General features: G+C 39.3%; 1 protein-coding gene across 6 annotated transcripts in view; it reads right to left on the reverse strand.

Moving 5' to 3' along the window:
* The window catches only part of Rbp6 (RNA-binding protein 6), a 1159807-nt gene that overhangs the window by 460760 nt on the left and 678012 nt on the right, over positions 1-21035 (reverse strand). For all 6 annotated transcript variants that reach the window (XM_071587364.1, XM_071587360.1, XM_071587359.1 and 3 more), the window contains exon 5: positions 4389-4430. In XM_071587364.1, coding sequence (XP_071443465.1) covers positions 4389-4430 — 42 coding nt within the window. The remainder of the gene's footprint in view (positions 1-4388; positions 4431-21035) is intronic.

The following is a 21035-nucleotide window of genomic DNA, read 5'->3' on the forward strand; positions in this document are numbered from 1 at the left end:
GATAAAATGCAGGCGATGACGATGACTGCATTCTCACAAGGAGCCCTCGAACAAACAACTCACTCCACCTCGCGCATTTCATTCACACCCTCTCCTCCTACGCCCCCATCGCAATCCCTACCTCTCTTCCCTCGATACTAGCACAAATGGCGTACCATTTTCCAGAGGTACGCTCAACTTCCCCCCTCCTTCGCCCGCCTCCTGCTCCTCGAAGCAGCGAGTGAGCGGGAGAGATTTCGCACAGCAGCGCCCTCTAGAAATCCCTTTTTACCGATGCTCATTTTCTTCCCATCCCCCCAACGGACCAGAGGCCGCTATTTCCCCATCCACTCCTCTAAAACCTCTTCCCACACCCTCCTCCACCCCTACGAGACTAACGCGACCCCGTCTACTGTTAAAACCCATTCCTAACCCCTTTCATCAAGCGCCTTGGCCCATCGTTCCCTTCTCTCCTGCTCACTCCCTCTCACTCACACATCCCTTCGCCCACCCACTCCCCTCTCGACTCACCTCCATTTACGCACATCCCCACCCACACCTCGCACAGTAAGAGAGAGAGAGAGAGAGAGAGATTGCGAAGAAAATCCCTTCTTTTCCATCCATTTTCCAAGTGCCTTCTCTCTGCTCTGCCCCCATCCCCCGGGCGCCGCGGGGAACTGAGGTGATGTACCACGGGTTAGGAGTGCGCGACGCAGACGAAGGATGGTCGGACGTATTTGACGGAGTGGGGTAGGGAAGAAGATAAGGGGAAAAAAGACGGGTTAAGTAGTGCAGGGCTAATGTATGCACCCAAATAAGAGGGGGGGGGTTGGAAGAGAAGGCGTAAAATGCTGGTCGGAAGGGGTGGCGAGGAGGAGGTGCGGGGTAAAGAATGAAAAGCGGGGGAGAGAATCGGTGCGCGGGATAATTGCGGAGAGATGGTTTGGGCGCGCAAGAAGAGTTTGGCGCGAGAGCAAGGAGGTTTTTGGTGCGGGGTGAGAAAGGGGGGGGGGGGTTGAGCAAGTGGGCGGGGCGGATGTGGCGTGGCGGAATATGGAAGTGGGTTGAAGGGCAAGGGAGATGGGGAACGGGGAGGACGACTCGATGTGCATACGAGGATGTGGCTCCTGCCTGTGTGCACGTGGGTGAAATTTCGTGTGCCCGGTATGTGGGCACGTGTGTGCATTGGCTGGAGCGGAGAAGTGAGAGGGGTGGAAAACGCCTTCCAGGGGGTGGGAGCAAGGGGAAGGAGGCAGGACATGTAAAGGGGGAGGAGGCTGGGGGTAGGTGAGGAGCCCAAGCAGCCCTGGAGGCTTGAATGCGAGAAAAGGGAAACGGAGGACAATGCATTCGCGCAAAAATGAAAATAATGGAAAAAGCATGGCCGAGATGAGGACTAAAAGGGTTGTGAGACTCATGTGGAAAAGAAATGCATGGCGAAAATAAAGTAAAATGGGTATGGCAATAAAAAAGGGAAGACTCCTCTCTCTCTCTCGCTTTACCTCGCTCTATCTATCTCTCACTCTAACCTCCCTTCCACCCTCATCCAGACGCACCTCCTGCTTTCTTGCCCCCGTCAACCTTCCACACTTCTTCAGCCCCTTCCCACCTCACCCCCTCCTCCTCCCGCCAGCATTCCGCAAAAAACTGATTCCCACCACTTCTTTCTCTCTCTTCAAAAAGGAGTTGATGATACTCCATTTTTGGGATAATTGTCATTATTAAGACTTTTTTATATCACGTCAGTTCAACTTTTCCCACAAGAAAACGAAATAGAAGTGGGAGTAAGAGAGAGAGAGAGAGAGGGAGAGGCAGACAGAGACGCAGGGGAAGGAGAAGGAGCACAAGGGATGAGGGCTCTTGAATACTCGAAATGTTCCGCGCGGAATGTCAATGGAAAAGTGCGGAAAAAATACTCCGCGGGAAAGAGCGTCGAGACGGGAAAAACAAGACATCGACGAGAAAAATTTTAAATCACATTTACAACCTGAGTTTGCCTTCCTCCACCCCCTTTCCCTCAATTCTTACCCCTCTCCCTCTTTTTCTCGAGTGTTAAGAAAATTCTAAGAAAAGTGCTACGCACGGCGCCGTTTCTTTTACATTAAATTATGAAACATTCTTAAGCAGGGGACGGCGTACGAACGCTTTCACTCGACGTTCGAGTCGTTAGACTGAGTTCTGTTAATCTTAAGGAGAGGAATATTCAGTTTCCGTGCAACATATACCCATATTTTCTCGTATTTCACTCTTTCTATAGATTTGAACGCCATTCCGTTAATATAAATATTTAATTTCTAAACCGATGTAGTCGGAAGAGACTTGGGCGTAGAAATATTCCAAATAACCCCAAGTCAGAAGGAAAAAAAATTGTACTACGAGTTCATACCATACTACAGAGAAATATTGCTCCTGGAATAACAATAGATCAAAAGTTTAATGTACAAGTATATTTTCCAAAAGAGTTATGAAAACGCATTCGAAACTCGAAAATTCAAAAAAATATTGTATGAGAGAAAACGCCAAATGAATGAAAATCAAACAGAAAAAAGAGCACGGCCACTTCTTTTGACTATAGAATTTCAATGGGTCAACGAAGATGTCCGTAATGATTGAGTTTTGAAGAGAAGAGGAACGAGAGGTATAAAGTGAGGTATTCTTTGAATTCCGAGAAAAAGTCGAGTATTTACTTGAATATTTATCGCCTGGATTACTATATCGAAGTCTTGAACATCTTCACTAAATACTTCTATGAGACACCAACTTAAACTCGGGAAAGGACACATGAAACACCGAGGAGCAGTTAAAGAGAGGTAGGAGATGGAAAGATAAAATTTGAAATTCAATTTCAAAATAGAAGGAAAATTGAAAGAAAGGAAAAGATGATAAAAGGTTTTACTTTCAAGAAAATTGATAAGATAAAGGTCCTTTAGTAAGGCAATTCACAAAGACGGAGCGCGAAATGTCTATTAAAATTATTTTCGGAGAGGTTATTTATGGACACAGCAGTAAAAAGTCAATAGAGTAATAACCCTATCACTTAACAGAGCGGTGATATATGTGTGTCAATAACAAAACAAAATAATGATATGACACAAGACCATTACCATGAAAAAATGAATGCCTACACTCAAAATAGCTAATTGAATGCCAATGTTACAATATTTTAGCTTGTCTAGAGCACAAAATGATACTAAAGCACAAAATCATACAATATAAAATCATACACGAAATAAATAATACATGGCAGCGGGTGAATATAGTATTAAATGCACAAGAAATATGACACTAACTTCCACAAGGTTGCAGGTCATTTTTATCTTTCTTCAAGACGATTCAAGAAAAGAGACTAGGCGGTAATGAAATAAAAAGCCTTAGGAGATGAAATAATGAAAGCAATGGCTATTTGAAAGAAATTGTATTTGTTACATAGATTTTGCATTTTGAAAAGTTGAAAGAAATTTACCTACTATCTGGAATCAAAATGGGCAATATCGGAGATGAACTAACAATGGGAAATAGTGAGGTTTAAGAAATTAATTATTGATCAGGTGTGTAGGTTGGCATGGAAATATAAGAGGACATGTCTTTTCGTGAATTGACAAATATTTTGTGGAAGGAATAAGAGCACTTGGAACTTTAGAAATAGAAGTCTCCAAATAGGAGAAGGTGAGTATACAATCTTCTTGGCCACCGCTCCAGTTTCACCACACAAAATAACGCACAACTCCCGTTCTTTTCAGTTATAAATTCGAAGTTTATGCTTCATTTAGTCGGAAATGAGGTGCCATAAATATTTTCCTTATTACATCGTCGGATTGTTGTAGCTTTATACCTTCATTCACGTTCCCATCCCCAGCCTATTTTTCACTTGAATGAAATCAACGGAGACCAAGCTATTGCAATACACGAATTTCGACTTCCGTAACCAGAAATAGCATTCAAATTTGATGATTGGCTTAACCAATTTATAACTGCAGAGTTGGAAAAATTTGGGGACCATAAAGTTCTACATTCCAATATTGATTGATTCAAAATAACGTTTTGCGTTAGCCTGGAAATCTTAGACATTTGCTACTAGAGTCGGTGACAAAAAAAATGAATGCATTTATCGCTATTAAAGCAAAAAAAGGACAAAGTAAACGTGAAAAATGCCGTTATTTTTATAAAATATTACGTAATAAATTTCGTGAGTAAAGTAATTTATAATCCCGACTTCCATTTGACAATATTGCGCAAAAGTCCGAAAATTACCTACCTCTGCGGAAGGTTTGATAAGAATTTTGACTTGGTAACATTATGTTCGCATGCTTTTTCACCAAAAAGTTAGTTAAGCTACAGTTTGAAAGACAAGGGGAGAGTTAAACACTAGCATTTAATGTTACAAAATTTTAACTTTCTAACCAGCTTACCTTTGGATGAGCTCTCCTGGGGAAGGCTACCTTCGGGTCAATCTGTCAAACAGAAAGAAAAGAATAACATTATTTTTTTGTTTGTTAAGACATTGCTATCGATAATAAGAACATGATTTAAAGTAGGACTTAATTCTAACATAATAGAGAATGAAATATTAAAGACATGAAAATAAATTCACCATACAATACTAAATTATAGGGAATTTCATACAAGCCAAAGTACAATCTGGATTATTATTTTCATTAATGATATCAAACTTATTTTTGTGAAAATCCATATTTTTTACACTGTTCACTGAAGAAGGCGCACAACTACGTGGAATAACAATCAGTATATTTCCATAAATGTTAGGCATACCAAAAATAAATACGAAAATAATTTTTTAAATAAATCATCACCGAATTTGGGAAGAAAATATCGGGAGGTAGTCAACACTTGAACAAGGCCTATCGTTTCTTACATAGACAAGCTCTAGCATTACTCAATCAATCCACTTCTCAAGCGTTTCATATACAAACTTATTATATGGACCGACTATCAATATGTAAACAAGGACCCGTTTGTCAATTTCATGATTTTATTTCAATATAAGTCTGAATTCACTTAGCGTGTTGTATAGAAGTGAGTTATTCGTATTGATGAGGAACTGCCTTCTAGAGATATGCGAGCCCACAAACAAAAGCAGCACCTATGTTGAGCAGTTAAAAGAGCTGGAAGTCTAAAATTCAATTCAGAAGTAGGTTTCATGCCACAAAAATGCGTACACATTATGTATCAAGCTTATCGTTTCTTTCAATGCGCTAATAACCACACTTGAGTCACTATTATCTTGTGGAACTTGCTCATTATTGGTAAAAAATTTTGTAAATTGCCAAGCTTTACTAAAAAACTTGATGGTTTCGATGCTCCCACATCATTATCAAGATGTGTACCAAGGTGTACCTTCGGTAATTATGCGAAAATATCGGAACTGGTCAAGTGATTTTCTATTGTTTGTAAAATTTTAAAGTACCAAAAAACAAACTCGTAATATATCCAGATAGGATGGCCACCATGAAAACGCTCCGAATTTTACGAAAACATCTGATTTTATTAGGTACATATGACACGCATCGATCCTTTTTCAGACTTCGACATATAATCTCGTTTATGTCTCGCTACACAGTATTAGTATTAAGGTAAATTTATTAAAAAAATTATTTTAGGTGGAATAGTACACAGCGCATATGATGAGTGCTCCCTATGCATCTACGATCTAACTTCAGTACGTTTTCCGACCATCTGTAAATTGAAAATATAATTCAAACCTAAACACTTAATTTACACATTAATTTAATTAATAATTTCACATAAGTTATTATTTAGGGGTCAATAACTATGACAAATTAAATTTTTGGAATTCACTTAGAAAGAGAATAAAAGATAATGCAAGCAAACGTATTTTAGAATTTATTTACTCTCCTTAAGTGGTATTCAAAGTGAATTGTTTTTAGGTAGAAATGACTTTACAGTTACATTTTTTCTGAAAGGATGTCCCATGATTTTTCAAAAAATTATTGAATAATAATCGTTATATCAGATGTATTTATTTAATAAATAAGTAGCTAACTATGGAACAAATAGGATTTGATCATTCAGAGATCAAAGTCTAAAAGCACTCAAATTAAATTCCTCAACGACTAATATGAACCTTCAGCACTGCAGAATAATTGAACTTGAAGAACGCTCCATATTTGAAGTATTTACATACCAACAGTCGCAGGTTAAGCATTACAAATTAAGCACAAAACAATAAGCCATTCGCAAAATAAATAGCTTAGTTTTAATTTCACATACTTGTACAGAATAATGGTTATCTGTCATTTTGTAAAGTAAGGTCTTCAATCAGCAACTAAAGAGACTTCTGACCAGCGTAATTCCAATAACTGGTAGAAGCTCACATAGTCATGCTAGCAGAAATATTAAACAATGGGTAGAGATTGTAAGACCACCTATGGACGATGCGAGTGGATATACATGAATGCAAACGCGAGGATTAGTCGAATTAATGTTACAGCTCGGGTAATTGTGTGAACTGGAGTAGGGAATCCGTTATGCTAGAAAAGATGCTCAAACCAAAATGAGGTTTGATTGGCAGAACAAAATAAATAATGAAAATACAAGAAGATGGCACAAATAGGCTGAAATCAAACAATTATATAATCGATGCATTTAAAAAACTCATAAATGTCTAACAAAACTAGGTATTTAAAAGTAAACACAAAAGTTCTTTTAGACTTCTCAGCGCATTTTTATCTCATTGTGGTGATTAGTTGACAATTATAAAACTTTTGCAACCAAAAGGGTATTTTAATAGCCAAAATACTTATAAATGCAATACATTTGGAACGCCATTACCACTTATAAACTAAGTCCCTTGAACTCCTTAATGTGCACTTGCAAGGAAACTTTGCCTTTATTTGAATGAATCAAAATTTGGTGGGATAAAATGGCAATTGATTGGTAGAGTTTTCTTTTAAACTTCTTCTACATATAGTACAAATACTTAATTTCTATCGGATTGTAATCGAAAACATGGGTACTGAGTTACAAGTTACATATAAAGTCCTTTAAATTGCATTATGATACGTTTTTATTTACATTCTTTTCATAGACATGCTGTTTTCGTGGGTGGCTGATTAATGCATTGCCAATTTTATCGGATTATTCCTTTATTATTAAATAAATTAGTTTAGTAAACTAATGACAAAATATTTTGGCGTGATATTATGAAAAGTGAAAACCATTTCTGAAAAGAAAACTTGAAAGACCTTGTCTGACGTTGACAAATGTCAACAGAAACGGGAATTTAACTTACTACACGAGAACAGCCGACGAGTCTCGAGAATTTTTATGGGATAAGGGGGAAAGAAGAGGGTAAAGGGATGTAAGGAATCTCAAAGTGGATTGGTAAATCGGATTCTGGAGCTGAAAAAGATGGGAGACGGAATACGTGTCCACCACGGATTCCTACCCCAAACCATCCTCTCCCCCGCAACTCTCTTAGCCTCGCCCATTCTCTTCACCTCACTACTATCTCTTCCACTTCTTTCGCACTTCCCGCCCTCTTCCCACCCCTAAACCCTCACTCCCCATTCAAATCCTCCCTCCCATCCAAAGAGCACACACACACGCTCACGCACTAGGGAACGTCCATATTGTCATCGCATCACAGCCCACCCTGTGGTCCTACATCACTCCTCATCTCAGAGATTCTGTGTTCCATTTTGTGCCTTTTCATCCCTCCTCTGTCCTCCCGCCCCTATTTCACTCTCTCTCCCACTCTCCTTAGAGTCCATCTCCCACTCATCTTGCTCCATTTCTTCCTCTCCTGGATGGCATAAAAGAGGTAGAAGACGACGGGGATATATTCTTGAAAAAAATTGAGGTCGGTCATTTTGTTTCAAAAAATAGCCCTCTAGGGTGAAACGCCTTTAGGAAGAAGAGGATATCTAGAGCATCCGAAAAACTGCAGATATCTAAAATCAACAAATTTCTCAGTACATTATATTACTGCCAGTGAGTAATGGAGTTCAAAGAACGACTTCATTGGTTCAGACTATGCACACCGTAACTATCAAAACTGGTTACGCATGACCAATATTATTTTAAATACAAGAAATTAGGTTTCTTCAAATATTTATCCGCACGAGATGAGCTATAAAAGACTCGGAGGGAATGAAAGAAATCATGGCAAGGCGGTATGAGGATCTTGATCGCGAGCTATTCACCGGAACCGGCTCTTTCATCAGCGGTGTTTGTTCTCCTTCAAACCTTCCAGTACACGCCTCCTTCCTTTCCTCCCACACTATTCCTCTCTCTCTTTCTCTCTTTTATATCCTTTCGCACAAAGACCAAATAAAACCTTTTTCACCGAAAAAAAAGAAACTCTTTCACGTCGCTTTTTATCCTACTCTCCTTTCCCGCTCTCCCCTCCCTCTTTTATATCCCACAAATGGGATGCCGTTCCCGCACAACCTCATCCAGCACACACGAATGAATACGGAGGGAAAAAAGCAAACACATACAGAGAAAGACGGAAAAAAGACCTGGAGTAGCGCGTCCGGCGAGAAGACGGATCGTAACACTTTTCACACTTTGAGAAAGGGAACTCATTGTGCGGACGTATGTGACTGAAAGGATTTTTTTTTCCAGCGAGCAGCAACAAAAAGAAAAACCTTCCCTTATTCCTTTCCTTGCACACACCAGGCCTTTCCCTCCTCTCTAATATCTATCTCTCTCTTAGTGCTGGAAGGACCCCGGATCGGTGAATCGGAAGACGCCCTCCGTCCGAATTCCCGCGTCTCCTTGAGCGCACATTTCATCCCCCTCGCACTGACTTCCCACATCCCTTCCACTGTGACATCCGCCTCACTTCCACAGAATCCCTTCTTAATACGGCGAGTGAAGTTTTATTTTTGCGAAAGAAAAGACATGGCTGCGAGTGTATTACTGAGCCTTCATTTCCTGCGCTTTCGGCGGAGACTTAAAATCTGGGCTTCAATTCATTTTGAAGAAGGAATTGGTGGGTTCTCGAAATTATTCACGGTGACGGTTTGAATGAAGTTTGATGCGAAATCACGATATCAGTGAAAAACGCTTGAGATGTATACAATTCCCTCGTGTAATTTTAAATGAAATCAGAGAAAAAATTCATCAGGACGATCGGATAGCATCTAAGAATTCTGCATTTGCTCCTCCATAACTATTAAATCTATGGCTTTATTCCCACTAACGTCTAGCTTTCTAATTTTAATTTTTTACTTTTCTTGAAAATTATACCACTGGATGTACCCCTGCAACAATCATTTACAGATAGTTTACATTTACAGTAAAACATTTCGCGAAGTATAATAACTTTTCTTCAAAGTATCCAATTCTTCAACTTAAAAAATACCTCACAATAGATTTTTTTAAAATCAAATTTGTTCTCACTTGCATACGTAAAGGATAATGGCCATCTATGAGAGTCACAAGACTTCCATGATAATATAATATAATGTCATACATGTTATGCCATAGAAATACCTCGTAAGAAGGTGGTTATAGAGAAATACGGGATGTCGGACTTTCAATTGGAGTTTGCTAGCGATGAGTTTTAAAAACACATTTCGTCGGTGGGACATGGGTGGTGAGTTTTGTCAGTTAAGGAATGTAGAGAGACGAACGGAATGAAGGAGAGCCACGTTACTGTGTGGGATCTCGCGGTCAGGTACGAGAAGAACAAATTTAATTCCAAAATATTGTTATGTGAATAGAGTATTATTAAGTGTCCCGGAATTGGGGACATTATGAGATAGCGTAGAGGAAGCTATGAAATATTAAGATGAAACTGAATAAAGCACAAAAGTGGCGATCGAATAAAAGAAAATAAAAGAGTGGACAAGCTATGGTTTACGAAGGAAGTGGATTTGAAGATTATCGGAGGAAGGCAATGCCAGGAATACTTGAATGTGAAGAAACGTTTACATAAAATACGAAAAACGACGGCTTTCACTATCAAGATGAATGAAATTGTGCATGAGAACTCTTTTTAGCAATTCTCAAAGAAACGCTATGTTTTCACGACATACAAGGTGCGTTCCGAAAGTAATAATTTAAAGTAATTTATTCAAAATATTTGCACAAATACTTAAAATTCATCAAAGTACTGTCCTTAAGGCTCTACGCATTTTTTCCAGCGACTCTGCCATGACCGGTGCGCGCCCTGGTGGGCGTCTTCGGGGACCTCTCGCAAGGTCTTCGTCACGGCTGATTTGATCTCTTCTATGGACGCAAAACGGGTTCCTTTCAGGGCTAAATTATTTTGAGGGAACAAAAATAAGTCTGCTGGGGTGACGTCAGGACTATAGGGGGGGTGGGACAGCGTTGGCACCCCGTGTTTGGCCAGGAACTCGCGGACTCGTAGCGCGTTGTGGCAAGGCGCGTTGTCGTGATGGAGTTACCAGGCGGTAAAGATGAATTTTCTCGTCCTGACGACCCTTTTTAGGAGTCTTTCCAGCACATACACGTAGTGGGTAGCGTTAACTTTCTCTTCTTATGGAACAAACTCCTCATGGACCACTCCTCCACTGTCGAAAAAGACAATGACCATTTTTTTTCACTTTCGATAAGCTTATTCTTGCTTTTTTGGGTTGAGGGACTGGTTAGTGTGCCACTCAGACCTTCGACGTTATGTTTCTGGATCGTATTCGAAGACCCAGATTTCATCACCAGTGATGACGTTGTCCAAATAATCAGGTCCATTTTTATACATTGCAAAAGTTCACTTGAAATTTCCGCTCGGTTGGGTCTTTCGTGACACGGTTGGCGCGCAAAGGTTTACAATAACAAACTCCCTGCCGTTTCCATAGCTTAGAGAGCACTTAAAACGGATTTGCGGCAAAGCTTATCGTCCGTCTTACCTATTTCAAGTAGTTCGATCCCACTCCGACCAATAGGAGCAGCGCGAGAAATTTAATTGCATTACGTCTGGAACGCACCCTGTTTACTGCACGGGAAAACTTGTTCATTTTTTTAAGGTAAATGTGCTTTTTGACCATTTAAATTTTTACATTGGCCTGCATTATAACAAAAAGCAATGAGGGGGTTGACGGTGGCGTTCAAAGGATTTTAATTACAGGTGTCCTCTGTATTCATTTCGAACTTAAATTTGAAGCGTTCCTAAATAAAGGGCATAATGGTAGATACGCATTTTTTCGGCAGTATCACTAAAGAGAGTCAAATCAAACTGAAATATTAGCAATTTTCCAACACTAATAAGGAGAATGTCTTGCTAAGCGCCTCCACATATGCGCTTGGCAAGACATTCTCCTTATCTGCCCGTTGATGCATAAGGATGATGAAAACAAAGAGAATATAAATCGGTTTTGGACCGAAATTCATATTTTTTCTTTCCATAAGTAGTTTTCACATATGATACCCATCAAAATTTGTATTAATTTTTCAGTGAATTTATTTTTATTCACAGGTGAACGAGCACATTCCGAGGAAATACTTGGAAGTCATGTAGCAAACAAAGAAAAAATCCGAATCAAGCATGATTTTGAATTTGGAAAAGGAATTAATTTCAAGACCATATATTACATTAACTAAAATGTAAATCGATAAATGAAACATCTACTCAATTGGTTTAATAAAATACTAGGTTATAAGTGAAGACTGTTTGCACGAACTTCACAGTAGAAATATTTAAGATATGAAAAACAAAAAAATTAATACTATAAATTCATAACCACAAATATTACAACGCATCTCACTTTTATTGACAGAAGTTAATTATTTTTTTCAAAAACCGGTATCTTGTATTGATGGGGGCAAGGAGTTTTTTCCACAACGAAATAAATAAATTCAACCAATACATGTACCTTCTAAAAAGAATAAATGTCCTCGATTTTCCAAGTCCATCCTTTTTTCCCAATAATTTTGGGAAGTCAAAATCTAACCTGTCAATTCGATGAGTGATGGTGTATACCTTTAAAAAAATATCGTCGGATAAATATACCCAGCCTCTTTGGCGACATGTGGAAGGTCCGTGCCCGTTAACATTTTCCTTTCTTCTTCATTCCCTTTCATATTACTATGCCGTTGAATTTGGAGGAAAAGTGCAGCTTTCTCGCCTGGCACTGAGAGGATGTCACGAGGACTGGAAAGGACACGGGTACCGGGCGGTGTTATAGGACTAAGGGTCGCTTTTCGACGATAACGTAGTGCCTACCTAACCCAGGACGCCCATTCGCAGTCGATGCGCAGAATACATGGCCACAGCTGAAGGTATAAGAACTCCTTTGGAAGATACCCTCTTGGATAACCAATACCGCAACCCTTATGGTCACTTTCTCGTCCTACATACCTATACTCTCGCCCACGCTCAAGCCAAAACCCACAAAATCCCCCAAGCAGTCTAGGGGCAGCAGAGGTAAAATGGCACAGGGCGGCATTTTTTTGTTGTATTTTAAAGGTATTTTCAAACTTGAGATTCCAGGAGATTCTTCCGTTAACTTCGAAGATATTCCTCTCTGTATACTTATCAGGATTTAACCTACGTGCGCATGTACCTTTTTATGCATACATAAAGGCACGTTTATTTGAACAAATAACACCTTAGAGAATTCTTTTTTCATAATACTGATTTATCGACCCAAATCTACTTCAAAATCCGCCACAGTTTTGCCAAAGATACACGAAAAAGGCACTAGGAATCCATTAGTGATTGTTCAAGTTGACAGTGGCAGCGTGCCAACTGGGAAGCTTCAATATGAATATTGCCGTCTAATATGAATCCGACACACAGTTTTAAAGGTAGAAAAGTTTGTTATTACCTAGTAACTTAATAGCAAATATTTAAATTTCGTATTTACCTCTCTTATTTTTTTGCGATAAAATATCCCCATCCGAGTTACGCATATGTTTTAGAACAGTGAGATAAAATAATTGAAAGTGACGACTAAAAATAGTTTTTAACTGATGGAGGAAGTGAGAGGAATCATTAATAGAAAACTAACACGAATAAAATAAATACGCTCAATTTCGATAACAGCAATACATTTTTCAGTTTCTATAGCGAAAGATTCGATCAGGCACATAATACACTGCCTGGTAATTCATAAAGTTTACCAATAAAAGAAAGAGGCATCTAAAAGCTCCAGTTGAGATAAAAAAATATGAAACAAGCATCTGTAGGGACAGCAATGGAAGCAATAAAATCAGAGTACAGTCACGAGAAGAGGATAAATAGCCGAAGTTTTTGAGACCCCTTACAAATGGTGTGGATATCGAAACGATAAGTGAAAAGGGAAGGCAAGAGACATTGGGTGAAGTTTAGCCCGCCCAATGGGACGGCGAAGACAGGGAGAAAATATGAAACCTTCCAGAAAGGGGGATCTGGGACGGAAGATGGGATAGTGAGGGATAACACAGAAAGTCTCGAGTGGACAGTGAGAGTGGAGTGCTTTGATAAATGGAAAAAAATGAACGAAGACTGTAAAAATAATCTATAATCAAGGAAAAAAGAAGTTATGTTGCCATATGAATCAGTAAATTTTCCAATGCTTTTGTTCAAAATCCGAAATTCCGAATCAGCTCGGCAATAGTGTTGGAATAACGTATAAAATGAGGAAGTACCTTTAATCATGTAAAGATTTTCTGACCCATATGTATCAGAGGATATATTTATGATATTGTAAATTAATGTTATCAAAACCGATTCCTACAAAACCTATTTTGCAAGGTCACTTTACAAATCGCATTATAATGAAAAATAACCATAATTTTATCACTTTACTATATCTTATGGATGAGTAGGAATAGTATTTTCTAGGGTATCATAAGCTTACATGAAAGTTATGACACTGGATTACGAAAAAGAGGGAAAATACAAAAAGAGGAGATTATTCCTTTCATATTTTTATTCACCCTCAATTATAACAATCTGAACGATATTCCAAATGAAATCCCCTTGGATTTTATGATAGCTTACCCTAAGGCCTTAGTATTAAAACCACGTAAAATTCATTGGAAATGGAAGCAATTCATATAATTTTGAATGGTTGGCTCAATGGATAGAAATGTAGAAGGTCATCTTGGTGTTAGACCTTAAACGGTAAAAATTCTGAAAAATTGTGCCCTCTGTCCCTAAACAATCACTCGTTAAATCTATTAAATGTGGATGCGTCTAATTCCCTCAAGTGCAAACAATTGTTCCAGAAAACTGATGAAATCCCATTTTTTTTATACGTTATCTTTTGACCTATACCGGTACCATATTTATATCTATGGTGCCTCATAAAGTAGATTAGTTTACATTTCAACAAGCCCATAGTAAAACTAAAATAACTATATAATTATAATAATTGATCGAGAATAACATGTGGGCACATGAATTTCAAAATCAGTAATGACAATACTGGCTTGACTATAGAAGTGTTACATTCTATGATTAATGCTTTTATAAACTTTTAGTGTATGCTGATATGAGAAATTTGCTTCTGCACTAATTTATGTGCAAAATAGAAAATTTTCATTTTTTCATCACTTAACGGCCATTTCCAAATTGATTTTTGCCCGTAGCGTAAAATCACTTTAGGAAGCACGTATATTCATTAACACTCTCCATCTCCTAACTTTGGATTCCAATCGTAATTATTTTTATCTACACCTATTCCCATATGCAAGGATGTTCAACGATGGCGTGGATTGCCGGATCTTCGGAGGAGTTAGTCGGCTATGCATACAACATTAATCAAAATAAATATTTTACAACATTATTATTTAATTAAAATAATGATTTAATAGTGTGTCATCTAATCAATGTTTTACACTTTTTGGGTTCGTGACGGATTATTGATAATCCAATCATATAAATCGTTCGATTTGCTTTAAATAATTAGTCAAGGTGAAATATTTTAAAAAAGCATCAGGGATAATTATGATTAGCATAAAGACAAGTAATGGATTTAAAACGATAAGAATATGATATCGGAAATTATTATAAGAATTAATTTTACTACCAAAAATGAAATACATAGCCAATTCTCGACATCAATTGAAATTTTCTAATGATTCATGCGTTTCATTTGACGAGTGCTTTGAAAAGAATGTATCCCAGATATCACATAGTTTTTGGATTAGCTACTGTCAGGTGGCCAGCAGTAGTTTTCAAATGAAGTACTTTAAGACTTTTAGATAATCCATTAGTACAGAGGAGTTTGCAGGGTATGTAAATAATAATTCCTTAGAATGCAATGAAAACAAAACTTATATAATTAGCCGACATTATGCAGTGAATTCGTTTTTATCTTCGATTTTACCGAGCGGCAGTTTAATACTTGCTTTCAGTATATAAAATTAAAAGATGAATCATGGAGCTGCTATGACAAAGGGCGGTCACTTTTTCATTGGTATATTTTTATTTTGAAAAGCCCGTGAAAATGAAAGCGCCATTATTCCGAATGAAATTTTGTTGTTTTGGAAACAATAGACCCGTTTGTGTGCGCATAATACAGCACGTAAATTTGCTGAGTTCCCATTGTCGCACTGTCACTCCGTCGTGAAAGCGCTTTGAAATGAATTACCGCCCTTTATTATGAATCGAAATTTCCGTGGTTTTGATGCAGGCTTTGCCGTTAAATAAAGTATTTAGTATTCGCGGATTCAAAATTTTGGTAAGGAACATCTCGCAGTTGACTGTAAAAAATGAAAAGGCTACCATTTAAATTAATACCCTAATCATAACTCCATGCAAAATAATTTGTCTCCACGGGAGAAATCGCAACATTTCACTGAGAATCCGGACATAAAATTTTTCTCTCCTTTCAAACGTTGAGCGACACAATATGCTATCACCCTCAGAAAGTACATTCGATCCCAAGCTTTAAAAAAAAATGCTCACCAACTGACACAGCGTAAATACCTCGCTCGTCCGCGTAAACAATTCCCAAGGCCTTAAAAACCTTAAAAGAAACCATTACGCGGCCTCCAAACTTCTTCCCGAGAAAATGCTTATGGGAGAGGAGAAGAGGGCATAAAACGTCAAGGGAGATAAGAGCGGCCATGAGCAGCGCGGCAAAAGGGTGAGGACGCAAGCTGATGCTGTAGTATGCTGATGACGCAGGTAAGAATCCGGGATTAAGTCGCGAGACAAAGACAAAGTGCGCGTGCACGGTAATGGGAGGAAGCTCCTGGAAACGAATTGAGAAGGGGGCACGGGTAGAAAGTAAAAGGGACGATGGAAACTGTCGGAGCGATGGGGACGGAGGCATGGAATTACAGCGTAGGGGATGAGCGAGGAAGTGACGTGCGGGCGGGAGAGAGTATCCGAGAGAAGCACAAACGGAAAGATTGAGGACGGGGAACTGGATCGCTGGAGGAATTAGGGATCCCTGTAAATTTCTTCGACCGCAGTTTTCTCGGCGCAGGCATTATGTCTTGCGATAACGTACCACCCATGTTTCATAATCCCTAGAGATTTTGAGCGATTTCAACCCCAGAACCCTTGAAGTAGAGGACATAAAATTAATTTATGAATGTATCTAGAGTAAAGGATTAAGTAATTGTTTTAATTCTAAAATACTGTGATAAGAAAGTGCTGTTTCCAATGACACTGCATCATTGATAATTTTGAATCTTGATGGCAACGGTCCAAATTAAAATCCGATGAAAGTAAGTTAAACTTATTGAATTGTCAAAACGTTGTTATCCTAACAAAGATAGAGTAACTCTACTGTCAAAATAATTTAAGCAAGAAATGATATAACTCAGCACATGTCGCACGCTGAGTATGCTCCCTTCATTCCTGCCCTTGTTTTCACGCATACCTGTTAATTAGAACGCCCAGAGGATACGGCCGGGTACCACTCTCGCCCGGCAACAATTAGTGCTCACCAAATAAATGAATTGGAACAAAAATAGTCCGTTTGGGAGAAGTATGCCTGGTTCAACATTTACTTTTAAGGCAGCCGAACCACGACAGGAGAAATGAGGGGTGTGCTTATGAGATAGGGTTGGTTGGATGGATGGCCCAGGAGGGAGGTGGCTGGAGGTAATGAATACAAAAGGAGTTCAGAGAAGAGAACGCTCTCATTTGTAGAAGCCAGTCGTTGAATATGTGGCAAGGAAAATACACAGGGCCAAAGAGAGAGAGAGAGAGAGACAGAGAGGGAAAGGGGAGAGAAGTGGAGAAGGGAATATAATGGTTTCAAGCCCAGATAAACAGTGAATATCCATATAGCCACGGTGGAAACCCATTTGTAGGCATCTTTTCCCTTTGCGACAGCCGAACCCATCAGCGTCACGCTCATTAGCAGAAGGCCCTTACTTCTCCCCTTACGTCAAACTCTCACCCTTCCTGACCACCTCCCTCCCGCTCTTTCCCGTTCATTACGAGATAGTAGCTAAGGCTCGCTCATCCTACCTACATCCATTCCATCCCTGTACTATCACCTCCCACACCAACAACCCCCTCCCCACGTCCCCCCTCCCAGGCACACGCAAAAACTCCCGAGGAAGAGGAGAGTAGGCCGTAACGCTCGAGCCTACCAGCGTCCAAATCTTCCTCCTCCTCGCCGTCCGACACCCAAAAATTCTTTTTTGGCAGGCCTCCCGAATCCCCCATTCTCCACGAAAAAGGACCTTCTAGAGCCACGGACCGCATCGAAACCCTCATTTGTTCTCGCACAGAGGATTAGTTGGCATTTGTTTGCGTTTCCGCAGTTCTTTGCCTCCTACCTTGCTCCCTATCCATCCCCTTTCCCTCTCTTTGCCTTGAGTCTCCACTCAACCGCAGGTTTCTCCACCGCCCACTCTCCCCCTCGCGTCCGGGGAAAAAGCCCTCTGAGGGAGCAGCGCATATTTAACTCAATCTCCGTCTATGTTCCCAAGTTACTCGAGAAATCTGAGGACGAGCGGGAAGTAACATGCGTGTGAGTACCATTTTCAACTTCGCCATCAACTAAGTCTAATCCTCACCATCCATTGTAATTTGTTTGTACGTGCTACACCATGTCCTGAGTCATTGTATACAGTTGACGCATCTCATTAAATTCAATATCATGGAGAAAACACAATCACACCTCCGCTGTGATTTACATCCGAGCCCCTCATTATTTGGAGTATACTTTGAGAGTGGAATTCAGTGACAAGCTAGTGTCTTCACATCAGTGACTTTAATATTTCATCAATCACAAAATGTTTTGGCACTTCAAACTACATGCACATTATTTGGTAACCAAAAGCCAAAAGGAAATGAAAAAATTGAATTTCTATGTGGGAAATCAACACTTCTGCCAATCGTAGCAGGTAATATATTTCTCTGGGAAATATCAAGAATTCTTATTTCCTGTGATTTCATATCCGGACAAAAATTTTGACGCGTTGGTTAAACTCGTTTTCTTTTCTTAGTTGGTTCATTGCGCGTAGAAATAATAGAAGGCTATTGGGATCATCTACATTGGCTTGAGTAAAAGTTATTTTTACCTTGTGGAAAGCAAAACATCACCGAATAGCGCTTCCGGTCCGATGTACCTCATAAAGCATTTCACGGTATCGTTTTCTTTCATTTTCTCGTGGCTTGTTTTGATTTTGCTGACCAATCAAATTCAATATTTGTAGCAAATTAATCACAGGAAACTCGAGTGAAAAAAGTCAACAGCAAGGCCGGAAGGAATTTAAATGGTCATTATTTCAGTAACAAATGCAATTGAAAAGAACTACAACACTCTAATGTACTAAGAGATGACATTAAAGTTTAACTTCAGTTTTAGAGATATAAACCATGAAATAAGGACGTGAGCAACCACTATAGAATTGGAATTGTAGCAATATCTCCTCAGATGTATTAAAAAGAAATATTAAGCCAATTTTGACCAAACGTGAAACTTTTTCTCAAAGGTAACTAGATTTTACTTATCGGAGGGAGAACACAGAATTGAAAGGTGAAAAAATGACCCTATTTTTCGTATTAAGAATAATGCAACTGAAAAATTAAATAGGAAACAAAAAACGTAAAACCTAAAATTAATTTGATGCTATGCAAGATAAACAAATAATTCATTATTTAAAGAACACACTATATAATAAGCCTTTCCTAAAATCTTCATACACCACAATCAACTTCCACTCAATCTGCTCCACTATAATTTTTGACTGCCGATAAAATTCTCCCCAAGGTCTTCTCTAAAACTATGAGGAGGAAAATGCGACGTATAAAGTACGGCAGGAACATCGAAAAAATATTTACATTACCTCATAAACTAGCAGATCAGATATATTCGCAACTTTACAATGGCAACGAAATGAGCGAATACAAATGAAAAGTAAGCATTATCCATATGACACATTCAAGTAAACTTGAAAAATACTTTTATCAAAGCTATCTCCCACATTCATAATATTATATCATTCTATTTTCTCTCAATGAAAACAACTCAAATGTAAAGGGCGCTGTTTAACAACAGAATATGATGGGCGACTTAAATAAGCCCATAGAGATAAGGTTATAGGGAGGAATGCAACGTGGTCCTCGGATTCTGACGGTGACGACGTCGGTAGGGAGTGAGATACAGAAAGGGGGGCATCAGAGCAGTAGAAAAAAACTGGATATATAAGGAAGGATTGGGGATCCGTACTGAAAAAATGGGATTGGGAAAAGAGAGTAAGGCATGGATAAGCCATGAGCAAGAGAGCGGGAGAAATAATTGTTGCCCAGAAACGCAATCCTCGAAGCATACGTTTGAAACTAGACGTAAAGAATCGACGCCCGGCGGGAACCGCAATCAGGTAAAATGTAGTGACCAAGGGAGACGGTTAACTGTTAGGAAGAGAGTCGAGAGGGGGAAATAATAGTTTGGGGGACGAATGGTGAGCACGGAAGTTAAAGTAGGAGGGAAAGGACAGATATAGCGCCAACAACCTGAAGAAAACACATCGAAATGGACTTAAATTGAGCGTCAAATCCCCAACAACTGTGGAGATGCATGGTGGAAGGCGAAGGGTACCTGATGGCAAGGGAATGGACGTGTGTTGTGTGCGCGCTCAGGGGCGGGGGGTAAAAGAACGTGTCGAGGACTGTTTTGAGACTTTGTGGTGGAAAAATGAGTGTGTTAGGAGAAGGGACTTTATGGAGGAAAACAGAGGTGGAGAAGAGAGGGAGTTGACAAAACCTCGGTAGCAGGGGTGGCGGAAAATGTAATGGAATCGATGTGGTAGAATGTCGTGATATGAGGCGAACGGTAACTGCAGGAGACTGGGATACGTGGGGGAGCTTAGATCCGGAATGGAGTGGGAAGAATGGAACCGTTGGTTAGTGGTGGGGGTGGTGGAGCTGGTTGAGAAAAGGAGAATCAAATTCGATAGCGCAAAGCACACACAATCCGATGAAGGAGGATAAGTGGAGTCCAAACTACTTTTCTCTCCTCTGCCCTTTTTATTTTGGAGCTCAGAAGGACTGTATGCACAGGGGATATTTTTTTCCGAGTTTAAAACTTTTTATTTCGATCGTGAGGTCAAGATTTGGGAAGTTGTGTTCTTTTCATGGAGAATTATTTAAACGGTGCCGCTCAAGACCCTACAAAAATGCGATCTTCGTTATACTTAAACCCTTCTCAATTACAGCGAGATGCTTTTTCACGTGAATCTACGAAAGGTTTGACTTTCAGAGTTGATAATAATAGTTTCCCCGTACCGGGATTTATGTAATTTACTACTCAACTGCAAGATACGAGTATATATAATTAGTAGTATTAGGGAATAATTAGTAGATTGAGGAATTTTTTGTTTATACGTAAAATAATGAAAAGGCTCAATTTTAAAAACGCAACCAGTTTTTGAGTTAGGCCCAGAAACTGGAAGCGTTTATCCAAAAAAGGAATACTAACTCAATCATGACGATCGACTAGTACCTGGGAAACTATATTCCGCATGACAGTAATGTCATTCAAAACGTTCACCTTGAATTAACGGCAAATGCTAAAGTCGAAAGAGCTTTAAATATAAAACAGGTACCAATAGTAATGTTGGCAACTATCACGTCTCATCCCAAAGCCTTACTAAATCTTTCAAATTTAAGACATTCACTTCACACTTGCCAAAACGGAAAATATGCCAACTGA

The sequence above is a fragment of the Hetaerina americana genome, unplaced genomic scaffold, assembly GCF_022747635.1.
Source record: "Hetaerina americana unplaced genomic scaffold, ioHetAmer1.1.p SCAF_3, whole genome shotgun sequence".
Lineage (NCBI taxonomy): Eukaryota > Metazoa > Arthropoda > Insecta > Odonata > Calopterygidae > Hetaerina > Hetaerina americana.